This window comes from Triturus cristatus, chromosome 8, assembly GCF_964204655.1.
Source record: "Triturus cristatus chromosome 8, aTriCri1.1, whole genome shotgun sequence".
Taxonomy (NCBI): domain Eukaryota; kingdom Metazoa; phylum Chordata; class Amphibia; order Caudata; family Salamandridae; genus Triturus; species Triturus cristatus.
In genome coordinates, this window is record NC_140591.1 from 414620449 (window position 1) to 414639622 (window position 19174).

A 19174-nucleotide genomic window follows, 5' to 3' on the forward strand; every position below is an offset into this window, starting at 1 on the left:
CCTCTTCACTCTTCTGGGGGAAGAGGATACTGCCCAAGTCATCAGTCTGAGGGCAGTCCTGCAATATTGTGCTCCTAGTTCGTGTATGATCCATGGTTCTAATGCCACGTTGCGCCTCCCGGTGAAGGGCAGCCTCTCCGCAGTCAACCCATTTTAGTAATTATGCACCCGATTCACAAAGGTAAACTGAGACGAATATCTGACTTTACGACTTTCGGTATACACAAAGGGCATTTACAAGTAGTAAAGTTAGACTTTTGTCTCTTGGTCTCCGAGCTGTCACACTTTGCAGGGAGATGGTCGCACTGGCTCCCTGTACCAACCTTTCTCATTTTTCTTGTCTTCTGGTGCTTGTTTGGGTGCAGAAATACAGTTCTTCCCCCAACTGGTCCTTAAAGGGTGTAAAGGGGCCAGCTTCCCTGGTCCTTGAGAGACCCACTGGTCCTAGCGTTGACTGTAGGCAGAGTCCATTAGAGCATCAGGGGCCTTGTCCTTTCAGTTGCCCATGGTGCTGCCTCTGTCCAGTTTCAGTGTCCAACTTTAATAAAAATCCTTCTCTCCCTTGTGCAAGAGTTTTTAAATGGGGATGGACAGTTCTAGAAGCCAAACACCCCGGCCAATTGTAGGGTGCCACATCACCTGTCCACCCCGTACCAACCCTCCTGCACAGCATGCTGGGATAATCCAAGATGGCGTCCTCAAGACGTCACTGCTTACCTCTCCATTAGGGGACTCAGCTCCACCCCTAGATAGCATCACTGCCAGAGACTTTTCCACCAAAACTTCAAGAGGAGCCCCCTCCTGTGTTGGCTCAAGGGATCTGGGCTTCCTCCTTTGTTCAGTGGGCCTGGGCGGTCCCAGCCCTGGTACAGTGTGCCAGCTTATTAACAGATGCACTTTTTTCTTTCTCATCCCATCCCCCTTACTCCTGTTGTGTGGGGATGCCTCTGTTCCCTCTGCTGGGAAGCAGAGTAATCAACTTGGCCCAGCAGGATGACAAAAGTCCTGGACTCTCATCCTGACTTGAGCCAGGAGCTATGAAAAGTTTGGGTGACCCATAAGGTGTACCTGGATGATCTTGGGACCTAGGCGCACAAGTTTTACCCAAATTGTATACCTCAAGGACCTTTGTAGGCACAGGGGAAGCAAAACTGCAGAATTCCCCATATGTGTACAATACAGTGTTACTGCAGACAAAAACAGTAAATGATACTGACTTTCCCTATCAGTGCCCAGTACTCTTATAAGGCCTATCCCTGGTCAACTTCTCTCCCTAGAGAGTCCCCTCTTCACCAGGCTACCTATGGTCACCTACTGGTCTGCGCAAAACTGTAGTCTCCCCCATGCAGCTCGCACACTTGTGCACATGTGTTACCATTCAAGTGCCCCTTACCCGTGCTGCGTCCTTATCTTAAAAGGCAGACTCTGGCAGTAAACATGTGCAGTCCATTTACCATGTGATTGTCATGGATGAGACACAAGTAGTGAGACTCACCCACGGAAATAAAGTCCAACACCTGGTGATCGAAAAAGCAAACCCTCATGGCGTCTTAATGGGAGTAACCCATTAAGCAACAGTGAGTTAAGTACACAGCAGTAGACTTTAAATGAGTGAGACTGTAGGCGTTGCTCCAGTGACACAGTAAAAAGGACCTGCTCACTCCTACTGATCATTACACGGTATGCTACAACCACAGCGCTTGTGCTACTCATCTCCCGGCAAAGGCAGTAGCCTTTCACCACTATGAGGGTGGCTCTTTGGGCGCCTTTCCTGGTCCAACAAGATCCCAATTCGTGAGACAGGCCTAAGTCATGGTATTTGTGTTTGCCTATTACAAATAATAGCAACATGGGGCACTCCGGGCAGGGGAGCACGTCCATTACTATCTGAAGAACTTTTCCGACCCAACAGGACTTTTTAGCAAGGGGTTCCTGATTAGATTTTCCTGAGCAAAATCGAATCAGTCTGTGTTGATTTTCTGAGCACTGCCGTTTGTTGGCTGGTAGGGAAGAGAGGGTGAGTCAGCAGATTCTTTTGTTAATGGTGAGATTTCTAGGCATTGCATCCCCAGAAGAAGCCAACAATGAGCGAGAGTGCAACTGGTGCCAACCAAGACATGAAGGGTCTTGTGGTCTCGCTATGCGGTTCATGTGGTGAACTGCATCAAGAAAACTTGGAACATAAACCAGGAGTGTAGTGACTAACACTCACACAGCATATCCGGGTGGACTGGTGTTGCTGCTGCTCCGTGTTAGGCGTATCCTGAGAGGATTCCCATCACTACCATAGTGCCGCACCTGGCCCATGGCCTGAACGATGAAACTGCCAAAGAACAAATCACCCGTCAATCAGTCCTGCTGCACTGTTCGTTCAAGTGGCTCTAGAAAGGAGGGAGGCCACAGCACTGAGACTGCTGCTGGTGCAAACCTTACCACATCATCAACCAGATTTGCTGCAGCTGCTTCTGCTGCAAACAGGTAACACAGGGTCTGGAAAAGAAAAACTGAGACTGTATCTATAATTGTAAAGACAGGCCTGCTGTTAGGGAAATATGTTGCCAACATGAACTCTTTTTGATCAAGATCACACAAACTGACCTAGGGGTGACTGAGACATGATGATCGTTTAGCGAACCCATACCTTTGTCTGCTTTTGGCTATGTCCTGTTATCCTAAGCAGGTACCACTGGCCCGGGGGCTTGGGGGGGTTCATTGGAACTGAGAAGAGAGCAGCAGAGGTGGTGGGATGCTTAGCAGGGACCCGCCCTTAGTAATATCAAACCGTGTACTGAAACCCCATTTGTATATGTAGTGTTTTGTTTTTGCTGAGACACGTACTTCTCTTTTTTTAAGAAAAGTACTGGGCTGGAGAGTGAATTATTGTGTGTTGGTTGACTGTTGAGTTCTAAATCTTTGCCTTCCCCCCCAAACTCCTTGAGAAGCCTTTGACTGCTCACCTTTGCTATCCTGAGAGTCAGGTATGGAAGAAAAGGACGTGGCTCAGTTAGAATGGCTATAGTAGCGCCGATCCCAATGCACCAGAGGCAACCATTCTGAAAATGTCACTTATAGAAAATTTCCATTTTCTTATCCCAACTACTTGGTGCCTATAGCCTGTATGCTGGGTCACATGACTAGGTGTAGCTGGCAGTTGGTCTTTATATATTTTTCTCAGACAGTGAGACGAAGGGTTAATAGGCGTTGGCAGGATGGGCCATCTCTGACTTGATGAGGGAGGAGCTGCCACCCACCACACTTGCAAACACAAGGAGATGATGGACGGAGCGCTGAAACTTTTCAGACACTGACCCCCAGTCCCAGATCCGAGTTGAATCCATCATTGTTCTTTAGCTCACTTTGCCACCTCAGTTCAGACATAGCTATATGCAAATCAGTCTTGACCCTGTGCCTCAGCCCAAACTGCCAAGCCATGTCTTCCCTGGACTGGAAACAAGCATCCTGGGACCGGTTTCAGGCTAACAGCCCTCATCAGCAAGGCTAGCTAGCTTGAATCCTTGTGTTTGCTTTACCCACCACACTTGCACATCACAAAGGCTCTGCCTGAGCATGCCTGAGCATGCTCACAAAGAATTTGACACTAGTCTTTCGTGTCCTTAGACACGCTGGGGCCAGGGCAGGGAGGCAGGGCAGGGAGGCAGGAAATTCCAAACACCTTTGGTGGTGGAAACCTTCGAAACTTCCCCTACTTCAAAGTTGGTACAACGTGTAAATATCGCACTCTCAGACCCAACTCTTCAGTACACCTCTGGGCCTGGCCAACGCAAAGCTCCGGTGAATCGACTCTTCGCACCACAGTGACTACCAGCGATGACCGGCAGCACAAGATCTTCACTTCATGCTACAGCATCATGACCCCATGGTGACCGCCAACAGGAATCTCCAGCAATGGTCATCTGTGACACCGGACAGGATCTTCAGTGACGAACATCCGCGATGCCCACCTGCTCTTCGCGGTAGATCGATGACCATCTGCAATACTCTGCCTTCTCCTCGTGGACCCCTCCATTGATCTCTTTGTAAAGAACTCTTTGCGCTTAACATTTGAAGGTAATACTTTCAGCGGGACTAACCTGGTCCCTGTATCTGGCCCGCTCTCCATCGCAGTCGGCCTAAACTTGTGACTTTCACCTTCTCTCGCACGACCAGATAACCATGAATGGCTCTTTGTGCTTTTAGACGCTATACTTACCTGAACATTTTAAAATTGCACTTTATTACTGTTTGAAGTGCTGCATAAATATTTTACACTTTTCCTCTAAATTAAGGCTGACTGATTTTGTGCCAAGCAACCAGAGGATTAAGCACACGTTAATTTGGGGTTTGCTTGCGACTTCACTCTGACAGGAATTGTGGTTACTGATTTAGTAGGGTTTCACCCCCCTCTACCCGTAACCCAGTTTCATACATATTCTTTCTTGTGGTATGAGAAATGTTAGAAATGGGGGTCTCTAGTTGGCAACGGTTTGCACCGTTGTCCAAGTAGGGACCTGTCCTCCTATTCAGGGTAAGGTGGATACACTTCTAAAATAACCCCTGCTCACCCCCTTGGTAGCTTGACACGAGCAGACAGGCTTATCTCAGAGGCAGAGTGTCCCTTTGTGCACACATACAGTAATACAGTGAAAACACTATTAATGGACACCACACTAGTTAAGAAAAATAAGTAATCTTTATCTAAACTAAACAAGACCAAAACGACAAAAATTCACAATTCAGTTATCAAAATATGACTTTTAAAAGGTAGAAACAGTTCTGTCCATAGCAAATTATAGTTGCAACACTTTTCACACAAAGTACTTTGGATGTGTCACGGTCACAAACAAAAACTGCAGCAGGGAAGGTGATGCATCGGTTCCTTACACCCAGAGAAGGTGATGCGTTGGTTCCCTAACCCAGGGGAGGTGATGTGTCAGTGCCTTACTGCCACGCAGGGGCGGTGATGCGTCGGTTCCTTACTGAAGGGGAGGTGATGCATTGGTTTCTTACTGTGGCCCCAGTGTTCTTGCAGATGTGGTGCCCATGCGTGATGATCGAGGATGCGGCGGTTTTGGATGCGGCGAGGGCGAAAACGCTGCATTGGTCTCTCCAGCCATGGTCCCACGATGCGTCAGTTCTTGCAGCCACACTGCAGGGCCTGCATCGCAATCGGTGCGGTGATCTCAAACTTTAGAGAACGGTGCACGGGATTTGGCGTGCGTCGATTTCTCAAGCCGTGGGCAGCCGCTGCGTTGGTTTCTTCGGCGATGCGTTGCGCTTCTAGAAGTTGCTTTCCTTTTCCAGCTCCCTAAAGCAGGAACAACGTCCAGATGCCCAATACAGCAACAGGCACCTCTTGGCAGGTGAGAACTCCCAGCAAGGAAGTTCAGGGGAGCTGGTGGTGAAGTCTTTGTGTCTCTGAGACATCAGAACAGGAGGCAAGCTCTACTTCAAGCCCTTGGAGATCTTCCTCAAGCAGGAGACATCACACAGCAAAGTATTTATCCTCTCCTTGGCAGAAACAGCCACTGCATGCCAACCCCAGACAGCACACAGCAAAGGGGCAGTACTTCTCCTTCAGTTTTCCCAGCTCTTCTCCTTGACAGAGGTTCCTCTTGAATTCCAGAAGTGATCTAAATTTCAGGGGGTCTGAGCTCCACTTTTTATAGTACAAAATCCTTTGTTCTCTGGTGGCAGAGAGTATCTGTGTAAAAAGAACAATTGATGGACAGAATGCCGAACAAAGTCATGCATTCACCCCAGTACAGAGATCTGGGCCTAAATCCATTGTTTGTTTGCTCACCATGCCAGTACAGTTTGGACCCAGCCATATGCAAATCAGTCTTGACCCTGCTCCCCAATGGGAACAGTCCAGACCGAACTGCCCGGCCAGGTCCTCCCTGGACTGGAAACAAGCATCCTAGGACAGCTAAAACCAGTTCTGTTATCTCTGGCCCTGTTTCCTGGCAGAAGGTGGAGACAGCATTGTCCAAGGCAGACCAGGCCCATTCAGGTGTGAAAGAAATCACCTCCCCCTACTCTGAATGCAGCCTAGGTCTATTCAGCCCCAACCTGACTCACCCTGGAAAGGCAGGCCACACCTCACCCCCAAGTGGTTGTCTGACCAGAATGCACATCCACAGCCCCTGTCACTCTAAAACCAGACAGTCAATACTAAAACCTAGCAGAGGCATAGTGGATGGCTAAGCAAGAAAATACCCACTTTTTAAAAGTGGTATTTTCAAACCCAGAATATAAAAATCATCCTTTCTAAAAGATGCATCTTTATATTCTGAGTTCAGGCAGCCAAACTCCACTTTCCTATCTTGTTCCCATGGGCAGTTATACGTATAAGATGTTATAAGTGAACTCCCAATTCTATACCATGGGACAGATAACTTTTCAATAGTGAAAAACAAAATTGGCAGTATTTCACTATCATGACATACCACACACATCAGGGCATGTCCTACCTTTTGCCTACATTGCACCCTGCTCACAGGGGTACCCTGGGCCTACCTTAGGGGTGACTCACATGCAAGAAAAGGGAATTTTAGGGCCTGGCAAGTGGTTGCACCTGACAGGTCAACATGGCAGTACTGAACTGCACACAGACACAGCAATGGCAGATCTGAGAACCTTTTGCAAGGCTGCTTGTGTGGGTGGCACAATCAGTGCTGCAAGTCCACTGGCAGCATTTGACTTACAGACCCTGGGCACACACAGCGCACTGTACTAGGGACTTAGTAGTAAGTCAAACAAGCCAATCATGGAAACACCAATCCATATTCACAATTTACACAGAGAGCATATGCACTTTAGCACTGTTCAGCAGTGGTAAAGTGCCCAGAGTCATAAATCCAACAAACACAGGGTCAAAAACAGGAGACCAAAAAGCAAAAAGTCTGGAGATAAACCCACAGAAAAAGCCAGGTCTGACAAGAAAAAACACTGCAATGTGATTGTTTCTATCTTGCAGATGCTGCTATTATCACTATCATATCTAATTTTTCTGACATGTATGTATACTCTATCACTGGTATTTTTTGAGTGAAACATGACTGTACACATGCCCATTTGCTCTAGTATGATCTACAGTTTGTCTCGTGCATGCTGTGCATCACCAGTGTGCTATTCCAGTTGGAAGCACAACAGATTTCTTTTCTAATTTTATTAATGCTTCTATGACCTTCAGTCACCTGACTTCTCAAATAATGCATCTCAGCCTTGTAATAGCCCCGGCCCTGCGAGCCATAGGAGGCAAAGCATTTGTTGGCAGTTGATGTACATTGTTTATTAGAGCATAGATCATGATGGTGGATACAACATTATTGAATAATAAACAATAAAATCACCACCAAAAAAATAATTGTATGAATTTTTGTTTCTGTGATATGGAATTGAATCTAATAGTGTTTTTTCCAGTTGGTTCTATTTTTGTAGTTTGGATAGTGTCAAGGGGTGTGGAGCCAGGGTGTGGGTAATAGAAAGGTGTACAGTATAAAGGTCTAAAGTGTCAGTTGCTGTAACACCAATGGGTTATGTTGTCTTCAGTGTCTGCGTGTAGTGTCAACTTTGCAGGGTTAGTGGGCAGTATCAGTGTGACCAGTGACATGTTGGAGAGAATCAACGTTCACTGTGTCAGTGGACAGTTTTCTGTGCCTTATTATGGTGGTCTGGGTATCACTGGGTATCACTGTCATGGTGTGCAGTGCCAGTCGGCAATGTCACAGGAGGCATTATCAGTGCGAAGGTCATTCCACTGTGTCATTGCGCATTGCCACTTCTGCATTGTCTGTGCTTGCAGTGTTGGAGTAAACATTGTCAGAATTGACAGTGTCAGTATTAAGATTTATAACTAAAAATAATGATATTTTGTTTTATATAGTGCTCCATATCATGCTTCTGCTCTAAATAGCAGGTGTCACGTTGACCCAGTTTATGGTACTCAGTTCCTCCACTATGGTGGGTTGGAGGGATGAGTCAGCCTAGCCGAGATTCAGACTTGTGACATGTACATCACTGCATATTCCATGGGCTTGTCATCCAGCCAGTATTGTGCAATGTTACAGTCAGAAGTGTCTGTGTGGTCAGTGTCACGGTGGGCAGAGTTGGAATTGATGGTGTTAGAGTGTATGGTGTTCTTGTGGCAGCGTTCTGAATTCTATGTAGTCTTCTCATAGTTGACACGGTTGAGCTGTGATACAGCTACTATCTACAAGCTGCCATCTCTCTTGTCCTATTAAACCGGACTATGTTAATGGTATGTACCATGGCTCAATTTGTCAACTATGAGAAGACTACAAATATTTCAGAACACCGCTGCTAGATTAGCTAACCATTTCCACTTTAGAAGCTTAGTCAAAAGCTGGCTGTGCCCCACATGACAACTATACTCACAACTCAAGTATGTACCACAACAGTATAATATGGGTTACTTGGTTAGAAATAACCTTAAAGATGCTTCTCAAACAACCTGGCTAATGGGTAGCCAAGGATTCCGCAAGTGCAGTAAATGCAATGCGTGTGAGTATGGAATAAATAAAACTCAGTATGAAACACCATTTGACCATCTTCCTCAGAAAATTAAGGGGACGTACACAAGTAAAACTAAATATGCAATCTATGTGCTAGAGTGTCCGTAAAACAAACAGTATGTAGGTAGCACCATACATAAAGTGCACAAAAGGGTATTACAACATATTAGAGCGATAAGAAGCATGGATAGAATCTACCTAGTTGCAAGGCATTTTGCACAAATACACAACAATCAATTTAGAGACCTTAAATATTTTGTCATCGATGCCATACGCAGAGATGCATGAAGAGGTAATAGAGAGAAAGAACTGAGAAAATTAGAATCATCTCACCTCATCAAATGAGACAGCAAAATTCCGATGGGGTTGAATATTGCAGAAGCATTGCACATACAATTATAACAATAAGCTAGTTTCTAGCTGAAGTGAAGAATGACACGTTTAATACTCAGTAATTTAATGAACCTCCGTCTCTCACAAGGTTTAAAGGAGTTCTGTCCACATAACAATATTGTCACACAAGCCCACTTGGGCTAGACTGTTACAAATACTCACATCATGTGACACATGTATGAGCCCACATGTGTATATTTGTATGCACAATATTAAAATAATTCAGTTGCATTATTATTTAAATATACTTACTGATTTCTGAAGACAAATTGAAGCATTTTGTTCAGTGGAGGCTTGCACAGGTAATGCTGTGGGCGGTGAGGCCTTGCACTTGCGGCCTCACCGCCTCACCCCCACAGCGTTACTTGTGCGAGCCGCCACTGATTTTGTTTACGTTTATTGCGAAATAAATATGAATGAAAGTAATATACACTGAACTATATAGAAATGTAAGATTTCTGTGCATTGCATTTATGTTAACATTTTTATGTTCAATATGCGAGTAAACCTATTATTTTATTTATGTTTATTATGACACTCATGTAAATAAGCCTTTCTAAATGGCAGCCACCATAGGTAATCAAGGACAACGCTCGGCCCAAATACTTTATGGTGACATCTCAATAAAGTATGCTTTAAGCAACACTTTGGAGTGCCGGCACATGTTTTCTTTAAACGGTTTGGACTGGATTTATACACGTTGTTTACATTTTGCTATTATGAAAAAAACTCTTACTCAATTTTTCACTCCTCCTTTAGCCATGCCACCCAACTAAGAAGCACACACGACAGCTACTTACAAAACAACTCACTTCGTCCTCTTTTGAAATCTATTCCTATCATTCTGTCCCTACCCCACACTCTACTTAACACACAAGAAATGAAAAGCACAATCCTACTACAATTAATGCACTAGGAAAAAAAAATTGTACCAAATTACTAAACTGATCAGATCTAATCTTACAAATAGGGGCTGGCGCAGCCAAAACCTTATGCGATGTTACCCGCTGTAATTACCTACCGACTGTTAAAACCAGGTCCGGTGTTCATGCACCTGGGAAGACCAGGAGCTGGAACACCGGGCCAGTCCTGAACATGCAGAATAGAATTCCATACTGAAATTATGCTCCATCGTACTCATTATTAGGGTCGAATAGACAGTCACGCCTGACACAGAAAAATACCGGTGGGGCGAGTGGAGGAGGTGCGGGTGGATAAAGGGGGCTAGCAGGAAGCATGCAGGGAAGCGTGCAGCATGGGAGTTAATAATTAAAAAAGCATTTAAAACCACTTACCTGATGCTGCCAGCTGCCGTGTGCTCCTCTGCGCAAGTTCGTGGTCAGCATCACGAATCCCATCCAATCCACGCGCTGCTCTCAAGCATGAGAGGAGCGTGGAGATTGGCCTGAACGGACTGAGAAGACACTTGCTCAGGCACAGAGAGTCTGTGCTGTTTCTCCAACCTGGCTGCACAATTCAGCTGGGTTGGAGAAACCTTAGTGCGCATGTCCGTTTGGACGACCTGAGACAGTCAACCAAACTGACATGCGCACTTGCAAGTGCACATATATTCTCCTGCCCCCTCCCATGGCCCGGCCCGCCACTCCCTGCACACGCTGGCTCAGAGCCAGCAGCTCAAAAATAAAACAATAATAAGATAACATTTTATTTTTCAGCTGCTGGCACCGAGCCAGTGGTGCGCGGCCTCTACAAACCGAGTTCTGATGCCTCCAGCGGCTGAGCCCTGTTGCCTCATTGAGAATTTAGTTGCTTTAAAAATGGACACAACACCGTGTGCTACGATATTTAAAGCTCACCGTGGCCTGTACAAGTTAGGATGCGTTATAGAAGTAATTTCATTAAATACACAGCTCCTTCACCCAGTGTAGAGTGTACTTGGGCCATTTTAGAAACAAACTACAACTAGAGCAGCTATTTTGTAGGCCAATATAAAGGTCAGTGCATTTTAGACATTTAGAAACTGTGCAATTATGATAGATAATATGGTTTGCATTTCATTGCAGATGGGCTCGGAAAGAACGCTCAAAGACGAAGAACACGCAGCATGCCTGAGAATACTTTTTCAACTCCCAGAAAGTTCGCATTTAAAAGACACTGTGCAAGAAGATGATGAAAGAAATTCGGAATGCAGAGAAATTAAACACATATTCCGAGCAGCAGTTGAAAAGGTAAGCAGGTATCCTTTCCTTGAGGCAGAGCAGTCAGTGTTGACAACATGTTTATTTTCTGCAGCATGGGCAGATTTGTATTTGTTGCCTTTCATGTGTCACATCATACTATTTTCTTAATTGAGGGGTCTTTTCTATACCAAACCAACTTTATTTAAAGTATATTTGCCAAATTCTGTGTAATGTCTTTCAACATCCGAAATTACGAGCTTTATCAGTTGAAATGAAGGATCAAAACTCACTCATCATCATACTTCATTCACGGGAGGAACAGCGTGCCCTCTTAGCTATGACTATTCTTGAGTAGAAAAGTTGTTGATATAGCTAAACACTGAGTGAAAGATAAGTGTCCTAACCATAATTTACACTCATGCTACTCAGGGATGGTGCACAAATGAGGCAACTAGCACTGCACTGCAGCTGGTCCCAAATGGCCTGATTGTGGTTAACCATGTCTGCATCAACCCGTATTTGTGTGCGTCCCTTAATCACATACCCACAAAAGCATATTTCGCAATAGGAGGGAACATAATGTTTCTAGTCTGTAGATTTGTCTAAATGCCAGGCTGGGCAAATGATGGTTCTTCATGGTTTTGCTGTACTGACAGCGTCGTGCTCACGTCTGCAGAGAGTTTTGTAATTTAAACCTTCATAACAGAGATTTCATGTACGCATAACTTAATACGTGTACTCTGGATCCACATTCATAGTGTTGACTCACTCATTTCTGTGGCCTATCTCTTTGTTTAATGCTCAGAGCAAAAAATGACACCTCGCTCCGGTGTTTGACCGATAGGAGCACCCTGCAGACTTTTTAGTGATTCTAGTCTCCATCCAGCAGTGAAAGGCCTGGATTGCAGGCCATGTCAAGGGTGTCGAATTGTTTTAAAAATGTACTTGTTCAAGGGGCAAAATGCAACTTCAGCCTACTGGCCCGTAAAAATCGACTTGCCCCACCTACTGCTTAAATAATTAAGATGGTTGGAACAAACACATTTTTTTATTTTATTGAAACTGCCAAACAAAATGAATGCTCTGCAACAATGCTAAAGAACTGCCTATTTAATTTTCTTGCTACAAATACTTATCCATCCTATGGGGAGCTTTTGGGTGCAACATTTGTGCCTTTTCAGAGTAAATGTTTAATTTTTTTTTAGGTTTCCTCAGTTTAACCCTAGGCTATGATGGCATATAAATAATACTGTCACTGCACTTCTGACAGTGAGTTATTTTTTCTACAATTGTAATCTGTGAAATACAATTTAAGCACATATGATGTCCTTAAAGTAGGTACATTTCAGCCTGTTATTAAAACCCTGAACACGCTGGCAATGATTGGTGTCAAGGGATTGTAGAAAACAGATAGAATTTTGTGATGAGCTCCTTTCATCTGACATTTCAATCATATTGTAACCTACTTCACAGCGCATCTTCTTTTTTTTTTAAACATCTGATAAACATAAAAAATTTCACTTTTCTGTCCATCTTTTTGTGTTCTGGTTCTTTGGCTAAGGGTCTCTCATTCCTTTCCTAACTTTTTGCTAACGTCATTTTTTATTAGTTGATTTACCCTTCATCTTTTTATTTTAGGCAACTACTTCTCACTTCTTTTCATCTGTACTCTTCTTTGCTGTTTTCTCCATTTGTGTTCACTCATTTCCTCTTTCCTTTCTATTTTCTTTCATGTGCAAGGGGTGGTTGCTGGTAACGTGAGGAGTGAAGTAGAATCTTCAGGGAGTAGTTATCTTTAACCTTAAAATTATACAGATCTGTAAGGAGTGGCAAGGTCAGGGTAGGAAGAGCACTTTGGTGTGGCAGAAACGGACCCTGCAGACATAAAAAAGAGGCCCTGGCAAAGTGCTCCGCTGGCCCCCTCCCAGGGGAGGGGGGGTGCCGCCAGCTCTTTGCCAGGGCCGGTTTTCTGCCGATTTTATCACATAATCTCATTGTTAGAAACTCTTATCAAAACTATTAACAGAAGATGGTCTGATGACTTTTCAATTATTTTTGTTCTACAAGATTGTCCTTTTGAATACCAACAATAAATGAGACACGTAGTTGTCAATCTTCTAGAAAATCTTAAAAATCATTAACAAGCTTTTATAAAATGCAGCTGTCAGCATTTAGATTAAATACTGCAAATCTATTCATGTAAGCTTCATTATATTGCAGAATACAATCATATAAACCAAGTGTGTGTCATATTAATCAGCATTTTGATTAATTGACTGACATGCTTAACTCAAGCAGGGAAATATCATGAATTGAAAAGGCCCAATTTTCATAACACTCCTGCTTGACAAACCCACACATGTTGACAGTCAAAGACACACCCTGGCCAACGAGTTATGTGCACACTGTTGCCCAATTTGGCAAGATCTGCCTCTTATCATCAGCCACACTTGCTGAAAGAACCCAACAGCCACATAAAACCACTTTGCACAAAAACTTACTGAAAGCTTATTTCCAATATTGCCAAATATCCTTAAATCTTTTCAGTCCCCCAACCCGCTTTTCAAATGCTTCTTCAAAATTCATAGTGCCGTACATTTTATTCTTCCAGTCTAAGACTGTAGGGACCTTAGCAGTCCTCCTATTCTGGAGAATAAATGAGCGTGCAATGGTCAAGGCTACAGATATATAACATTGTTGACCTTTTACTAATTGTTGGCTAACTTTGGAAGCACCAAATAAAACTAGGGTAGCCTCAGGCAACAACGAGCAATTAATAGCATGATCACTAGCCTCAAACACTTGCCACCAGAAATTTGTAAGGTACGAGCATACAAAATATGTGTGGCGCCAACCCCCTTCGCCTGCTTGATGACCATGGAAATAATTATTAGAAACCACAGGATACATCTTATGGAGAATATCTGGGGTATCGTACACCAACCATCTTGACAAGAATTGGATTCTTTTGAAATTAGCTGCCCGAAGAGATTTATTACCTATCTCTGCAATGAATTGCCTATCGCTCACTGATATATGACATTGTGTTTTTTCCGCTACCCTATAAAGAAAAGCAGCTATGTCAGGCTTCACTGAAAGATCTTTCAAGAATCTATACCAATTTCCAATTCCTAACAATTGACTCTTAATAAAAGTACTACTAATCGATTGGGGCCCTTGATTTTCGTCCGTACAGTGAACTTGCATAAAGTGCTTGATCTTATTAAAACTTAAAAAATATTGGATGCATTTCGGGCCACCCATTTCTGTTAATTCTTCCCATGAAATAGATTTCCCTTGTATAAACTCTCCCAGAGTTTTGAAACCTAACGAGTTCCAGATTCTAATCTCCAGATCTGCCAAGAAAAGGCCCAGATAGCTGTCCTCTTGCAACCGGACTAAACAACCATCAAAAGGTGACTTATAAGATTTGCCAAAGGCACTCATACACCCATAAATGTTTCAAAGAAACTTGTATCTAGTTTTTTGGGGTAATTTCGCTACTTTTATAAACACTGGTAGTCTAATCACTGATTCCTGAATCATCTTCTTGAAGAAAAACTTATCTAGTACCCTGTCCCCATTTAAATAACATGAGAGTGCATCCAATAAAACAGTCTTGTAATGTGCACACATAGGACATTAGAAAATAAAAATATTAGCAATGGCAAGACCAACATTTTTGTCATTGATATACTGCCTATTATAGTCAAAGGGAGGAGAGACCACCTATCATGCAATCCCTTGATTTTACATAACATTTTTCCATAATTCAGCTGGAAGAGACTAGAAAAATGTATTGTCACAACCATACCAAGATATCTGATTGGGGGCGCCATCCTTGGCCGAGACTGTAGTGAAATCGGGAGGTCGTCAGCTGTCACATTAAAAAGCAATACTCCTGTTTTGATTTGGTTTATTTTGTATTCCCCGAATCTTAGTCAACTCTGTAATTGTCTGGAAAGATCGTTCTATATAATCCTCATCAGGCTGGAGATATAAAATCATATCATCTGCAAATAATTTGAGCATCGCCATCTCTTCTATGGGAGGCTTTATATTATTATTATTGTGAAGTTGCATTGCCAGGGATTCGATAAAAAAGTTAATAGAATCAGGGAGTGAGAAAACCCCTGATGCATTCCTCTTTTAATCATAATTGAACCTGCCATTTTGGAGTCAACCATCAACTTTGCTTGAGCCCCATTATACAGATTTGCTAACATCGAAATAAAATGAGAAGGCAAACCAAAATTTTTAATACTATAAAACAAGGCCTCCCAGTGGCCTCCCAGTTTACAAGGTCGCAAGGCCTTTGCGGCATCAACCATCAAACTAGGGCTTTTTGTGTTGTTCACTCAAAAATAGTCTATTACCTGAATAAAAAACTGAGTAATTGCTGACATTAATCGACCTGCCATAAAACTGCTCTGGTCAACATATATTAACTGATGTACCACTGGCATTACGTGGGCAGCCCAGAGCTTCATCAGCAATTTATAGTTTGTTTTAAGCAGACTGATTGTCTGTATAAATGGACAGATTTAGGATTCTTAACTTTTTTAAGAAATGAAACTTGTTGTTCTTGAAAAGTTGAAGGAATCTTACCCTCTTTGATAGAATTAAATAAATCCGCTAGAAATAGCATACGTTTGTTGAGGAATATTACAAAACATTCTGTGGGTAGCCTGGCTGATGAGGGGTGATACTCTGAAACCGGTCTCAAGATGCTTGTTTCCAGTCCAGCGAGTACCTGGACTGGCAGTTCGGGCTGGACTGTTCCCATGTGGAGCAGAGTCAAGACTGATTCGCATATGGCTGGGTCCAAACAGAGGTGACATAGTGAGCAAAAGAACAATGGATGCAACCCAGATCTCTTTATTGGGAGTGAGTGGTTGAAAGGTTTCAGCACTCCGTCCATCATCTTGTTGTGATTGCTAAACCACAGATAACACATTGAGATCCACTGCTTTCTGATCAGTTGTTGGAGGTAAACGAGGGGGTAGCCATCGATCTTCTAAGTGGATGGGCATTGTGTTTGGTTGGCATCGCTTTCTCAGAAGACTCAGATTCTTGTTGTATTTCACTGGTTTCTGCTATTTTTTACAATTGTTTTCCAGGCTTTTTTCCATTGTATACAACTTGTTGCACTTGTTTTTCCAATGATAAAATATTTGATCCTCTCCACTCATCAGTTTCAATCTTTTGTGAACTTCGTCTTTCTGTATTTCTGCAGCAACTCAAACTCTCTTCTGTACAGCCGCAGTTGATGTTTGTTTTTCTTTTGGAGTAGTTTGGCATATGACACATTTTTCTTTGTTGAAGGAGTCCTCAGATTTTGTAATTAGCAACACGCTTTCAGGAGGTAAAGATCCTCTGCTGCCACCTGCTTCGCTCATGTTCACGAATTTGAATCAACTGAAAACCTGAAACAAAAACAATTTATTAAAGTAAATTACCAATATGATGGCTAAAACACATAATTATAGAGCTGCCATTTTGGAAAATGGCGGAAGGGTTTCTCTGAGGAGAGTTTTTCTGTCTCTATAAGACTACTTGACCCCCAAAACCTATATTTTGACACCACCATGAAGTATATAGGTCTCATGGTTCCTGAAATATTACATCATCACTGCAACACATTTGCCATTTTTAAAAATGTCGTCCAGAACAATTTGCCTCAGATTATCAATGTATACCCAAGCTAAATTACTTCTCTAATAATACAAAAACACAAATCAAGAATGAAAATTTCTGGACAACAATTTTTTTACGGAGGTATATCAGGGGGGCAGGACCAGTGTCCACAGGACTTGACGTTTTTCAGCAAAGAACCATATGCATTGTAGTTTTCTGTGCCATTTTGTGAAATATTTATTTTTGTTACATGTCTGCTTTTCAATTAAAGCAAGAAAGAGAATGCATAATATGAAGCCTCTGATCCTGTCATAGAATTAGCCTGCCTGTTCATAGTAGCATATTTTACAGAAGACGTTCTGCTTTTGTTCCGCAGTCTCATTATATTCCATTCACCTAGTCAAAATTGATAGTTCAGAAACCGCTTGTTAATGGAAACCAGAAACAGGGTGGTGACTATCAGAATGTCACAAACTACAGCACCCTTATTGATGTCCTTTCTACAGGCCACTGTTATGTTTTCCAGAAACAAACCCTGGCAAATCCAATAGGTCTGGGCTATTTTATGTGTATGTGTTATTGTAATGGCTGTACATAATAGTGTGTGTTTGTCTCTTTTTTTCATACTCTGCATAATCCCGAGCATTATAACAAATGGAGATTGTGGCAGAGTCCCCAAGTTTTTACAATGTGTATTATGCACGCAACACCTCAGAATAGATAGATATAGCTAGGCCATAAGCCCATCTTCAAAAACATGGACTGGATTAGATCCGAGAAACATGGGAGCTCTTTTCTAAAAGACCCCATGTAGGACCAAAACCTTCAAAAGGTCAAGCAATTAAATAATTTATAGACCGTATGCTGTACACATGAACTTCTCTGAATGATGGTAAGTGGAACAAACATAATGCTTTTAAATAGATGTAGCTAGTATACTGTAACCCAGTAAACCATCAAAAGTGTGGGGAGGAGACTAGCCACTACCATATACAATGCCATAAAATAATATGTTGCCAAAAGTACTCGAATAAATTAGACATGCTGAAGCTATTGCCTTATCAATGTATGTATCACTACTAGAACACATTGGGCTGGATTTTCAAAGATTTGTAACTTACTCGTATGGTACTCCTAAATTCCAAGAGTGGGGCCAGGAGTAGTCAAGGATTACTCCTTAAATTTTGTGAGTAAACCAGGAGTCTTACTACAATAAATTACACCTACTCATGCACTAATCTTTTTGAATCTGACCCGTTGTGAACAGATTGATTTTAGAATTGTGTTGATGCATTGTTAGTAATACACTAAACCAAATGTATTATCAACTCTATGTAACACTGTTGTTTGGTTAACAAATCAGGCTGGTGGTGCAATATCATATCACAAAATGAATCTGCAGGAAGTAAAAAGGAAATATTAATTTTGTTACAAAATGTGCTTCCAATGCAGTAACATTTGCTTTTAAGGTGCATACTTCATCACTAACCTTATTAGCTGTGATAAACAATCCTGTTTGGCAGACCCAATTGATGTTGGACAGCAGTTGTTGAATAAACCTTCAAGCCTACGATTTACAAACACACCAAAAGAAAGTACTAACAAAATAGCCTAGTGGTCACCAATTCTTGTTCAGATGCTGTGTCATTTTTTTCAGTTAATATTTTTCCCCCATCTCAGGCAGGCTAAGCAGTAGTGTACATACATTTGGAGTGATGTCCGTTTTGGATCTTAAAACACAGAGGGCACCTATCAAATTTTAGAGAAAAAACTTTTTTTTAGAAGCAGACCTTGCTGTGGTTTGTGTTCTGCTTATACCTGAGAGATACCCCTCTCACATGCTATTCTAAGGACAATGGAAAGGCTTGCATTCTGCTGAGCCCCACTGAAAAGATTTCATGTTGGACTCCATGAATTCTCAACAGATTAACATCTAAAATAGGTGTGCACCATGAATAATGAATAAACAATAGCGATGGGATAGACTACCAAGGACAGAATGTTGAAAGTAGAATATTGACAAATAAGACTAGATTCTCTATACCGAACCCCACATATATGTACCTATGTGGTACATGTATCCTTAAGGTACGTGGACATGGAGTTAGGAATAGTGACTCTCTAATTCTGTATATGCACTTACATTTTGATATTTTGTCCCTAGATAGCCTGTCTTCGATATTAGTATGCCGCAATATTGTTGGAGATGATATTCAGTAGGACAATCTGAAATATATAAATATGGACCAATTTGTTATTCTTTTATCGAGCTTCTTTAAACATATTTACTAGATGGCACACTCGTTCACTACTTAACTAAGAAAATCAACTCCCTGGTGCATTGTGGACAAACCTAGCACTGCTGTCTCTCTATCCTCATGTAAACTTGCAGCATCCAGTGTCTTAATTGTAAGAACTACTCAGCACTATCACGTGAGCCACATTTCCTCCTTCAAAGAAAAAGTAAAA

General features: G+C 42.4%; 1 protein-coding gene across 1 annotated transcript in view; it reads left to right on the forward strand.

Moving 5' to 3' along the window:
• The window catches only part of TNFSF11 (TNF superfamily member 11), a 138805-nt gene that overhangs the window by 37348 nt on the left and 82283 nt on the right, over positions 1-19174 (forward strand). Inside the window, exon 2 of the mRNA XM_085620417.1 lies at positions 10952-11116. Within this exon, the coding sequence (XP_085476543.1) occupies positions 10952-11116 (165 nt within the window). The remainder of the gene's footprint in view (positions 1-10951; positions 11117-19174) is intronic.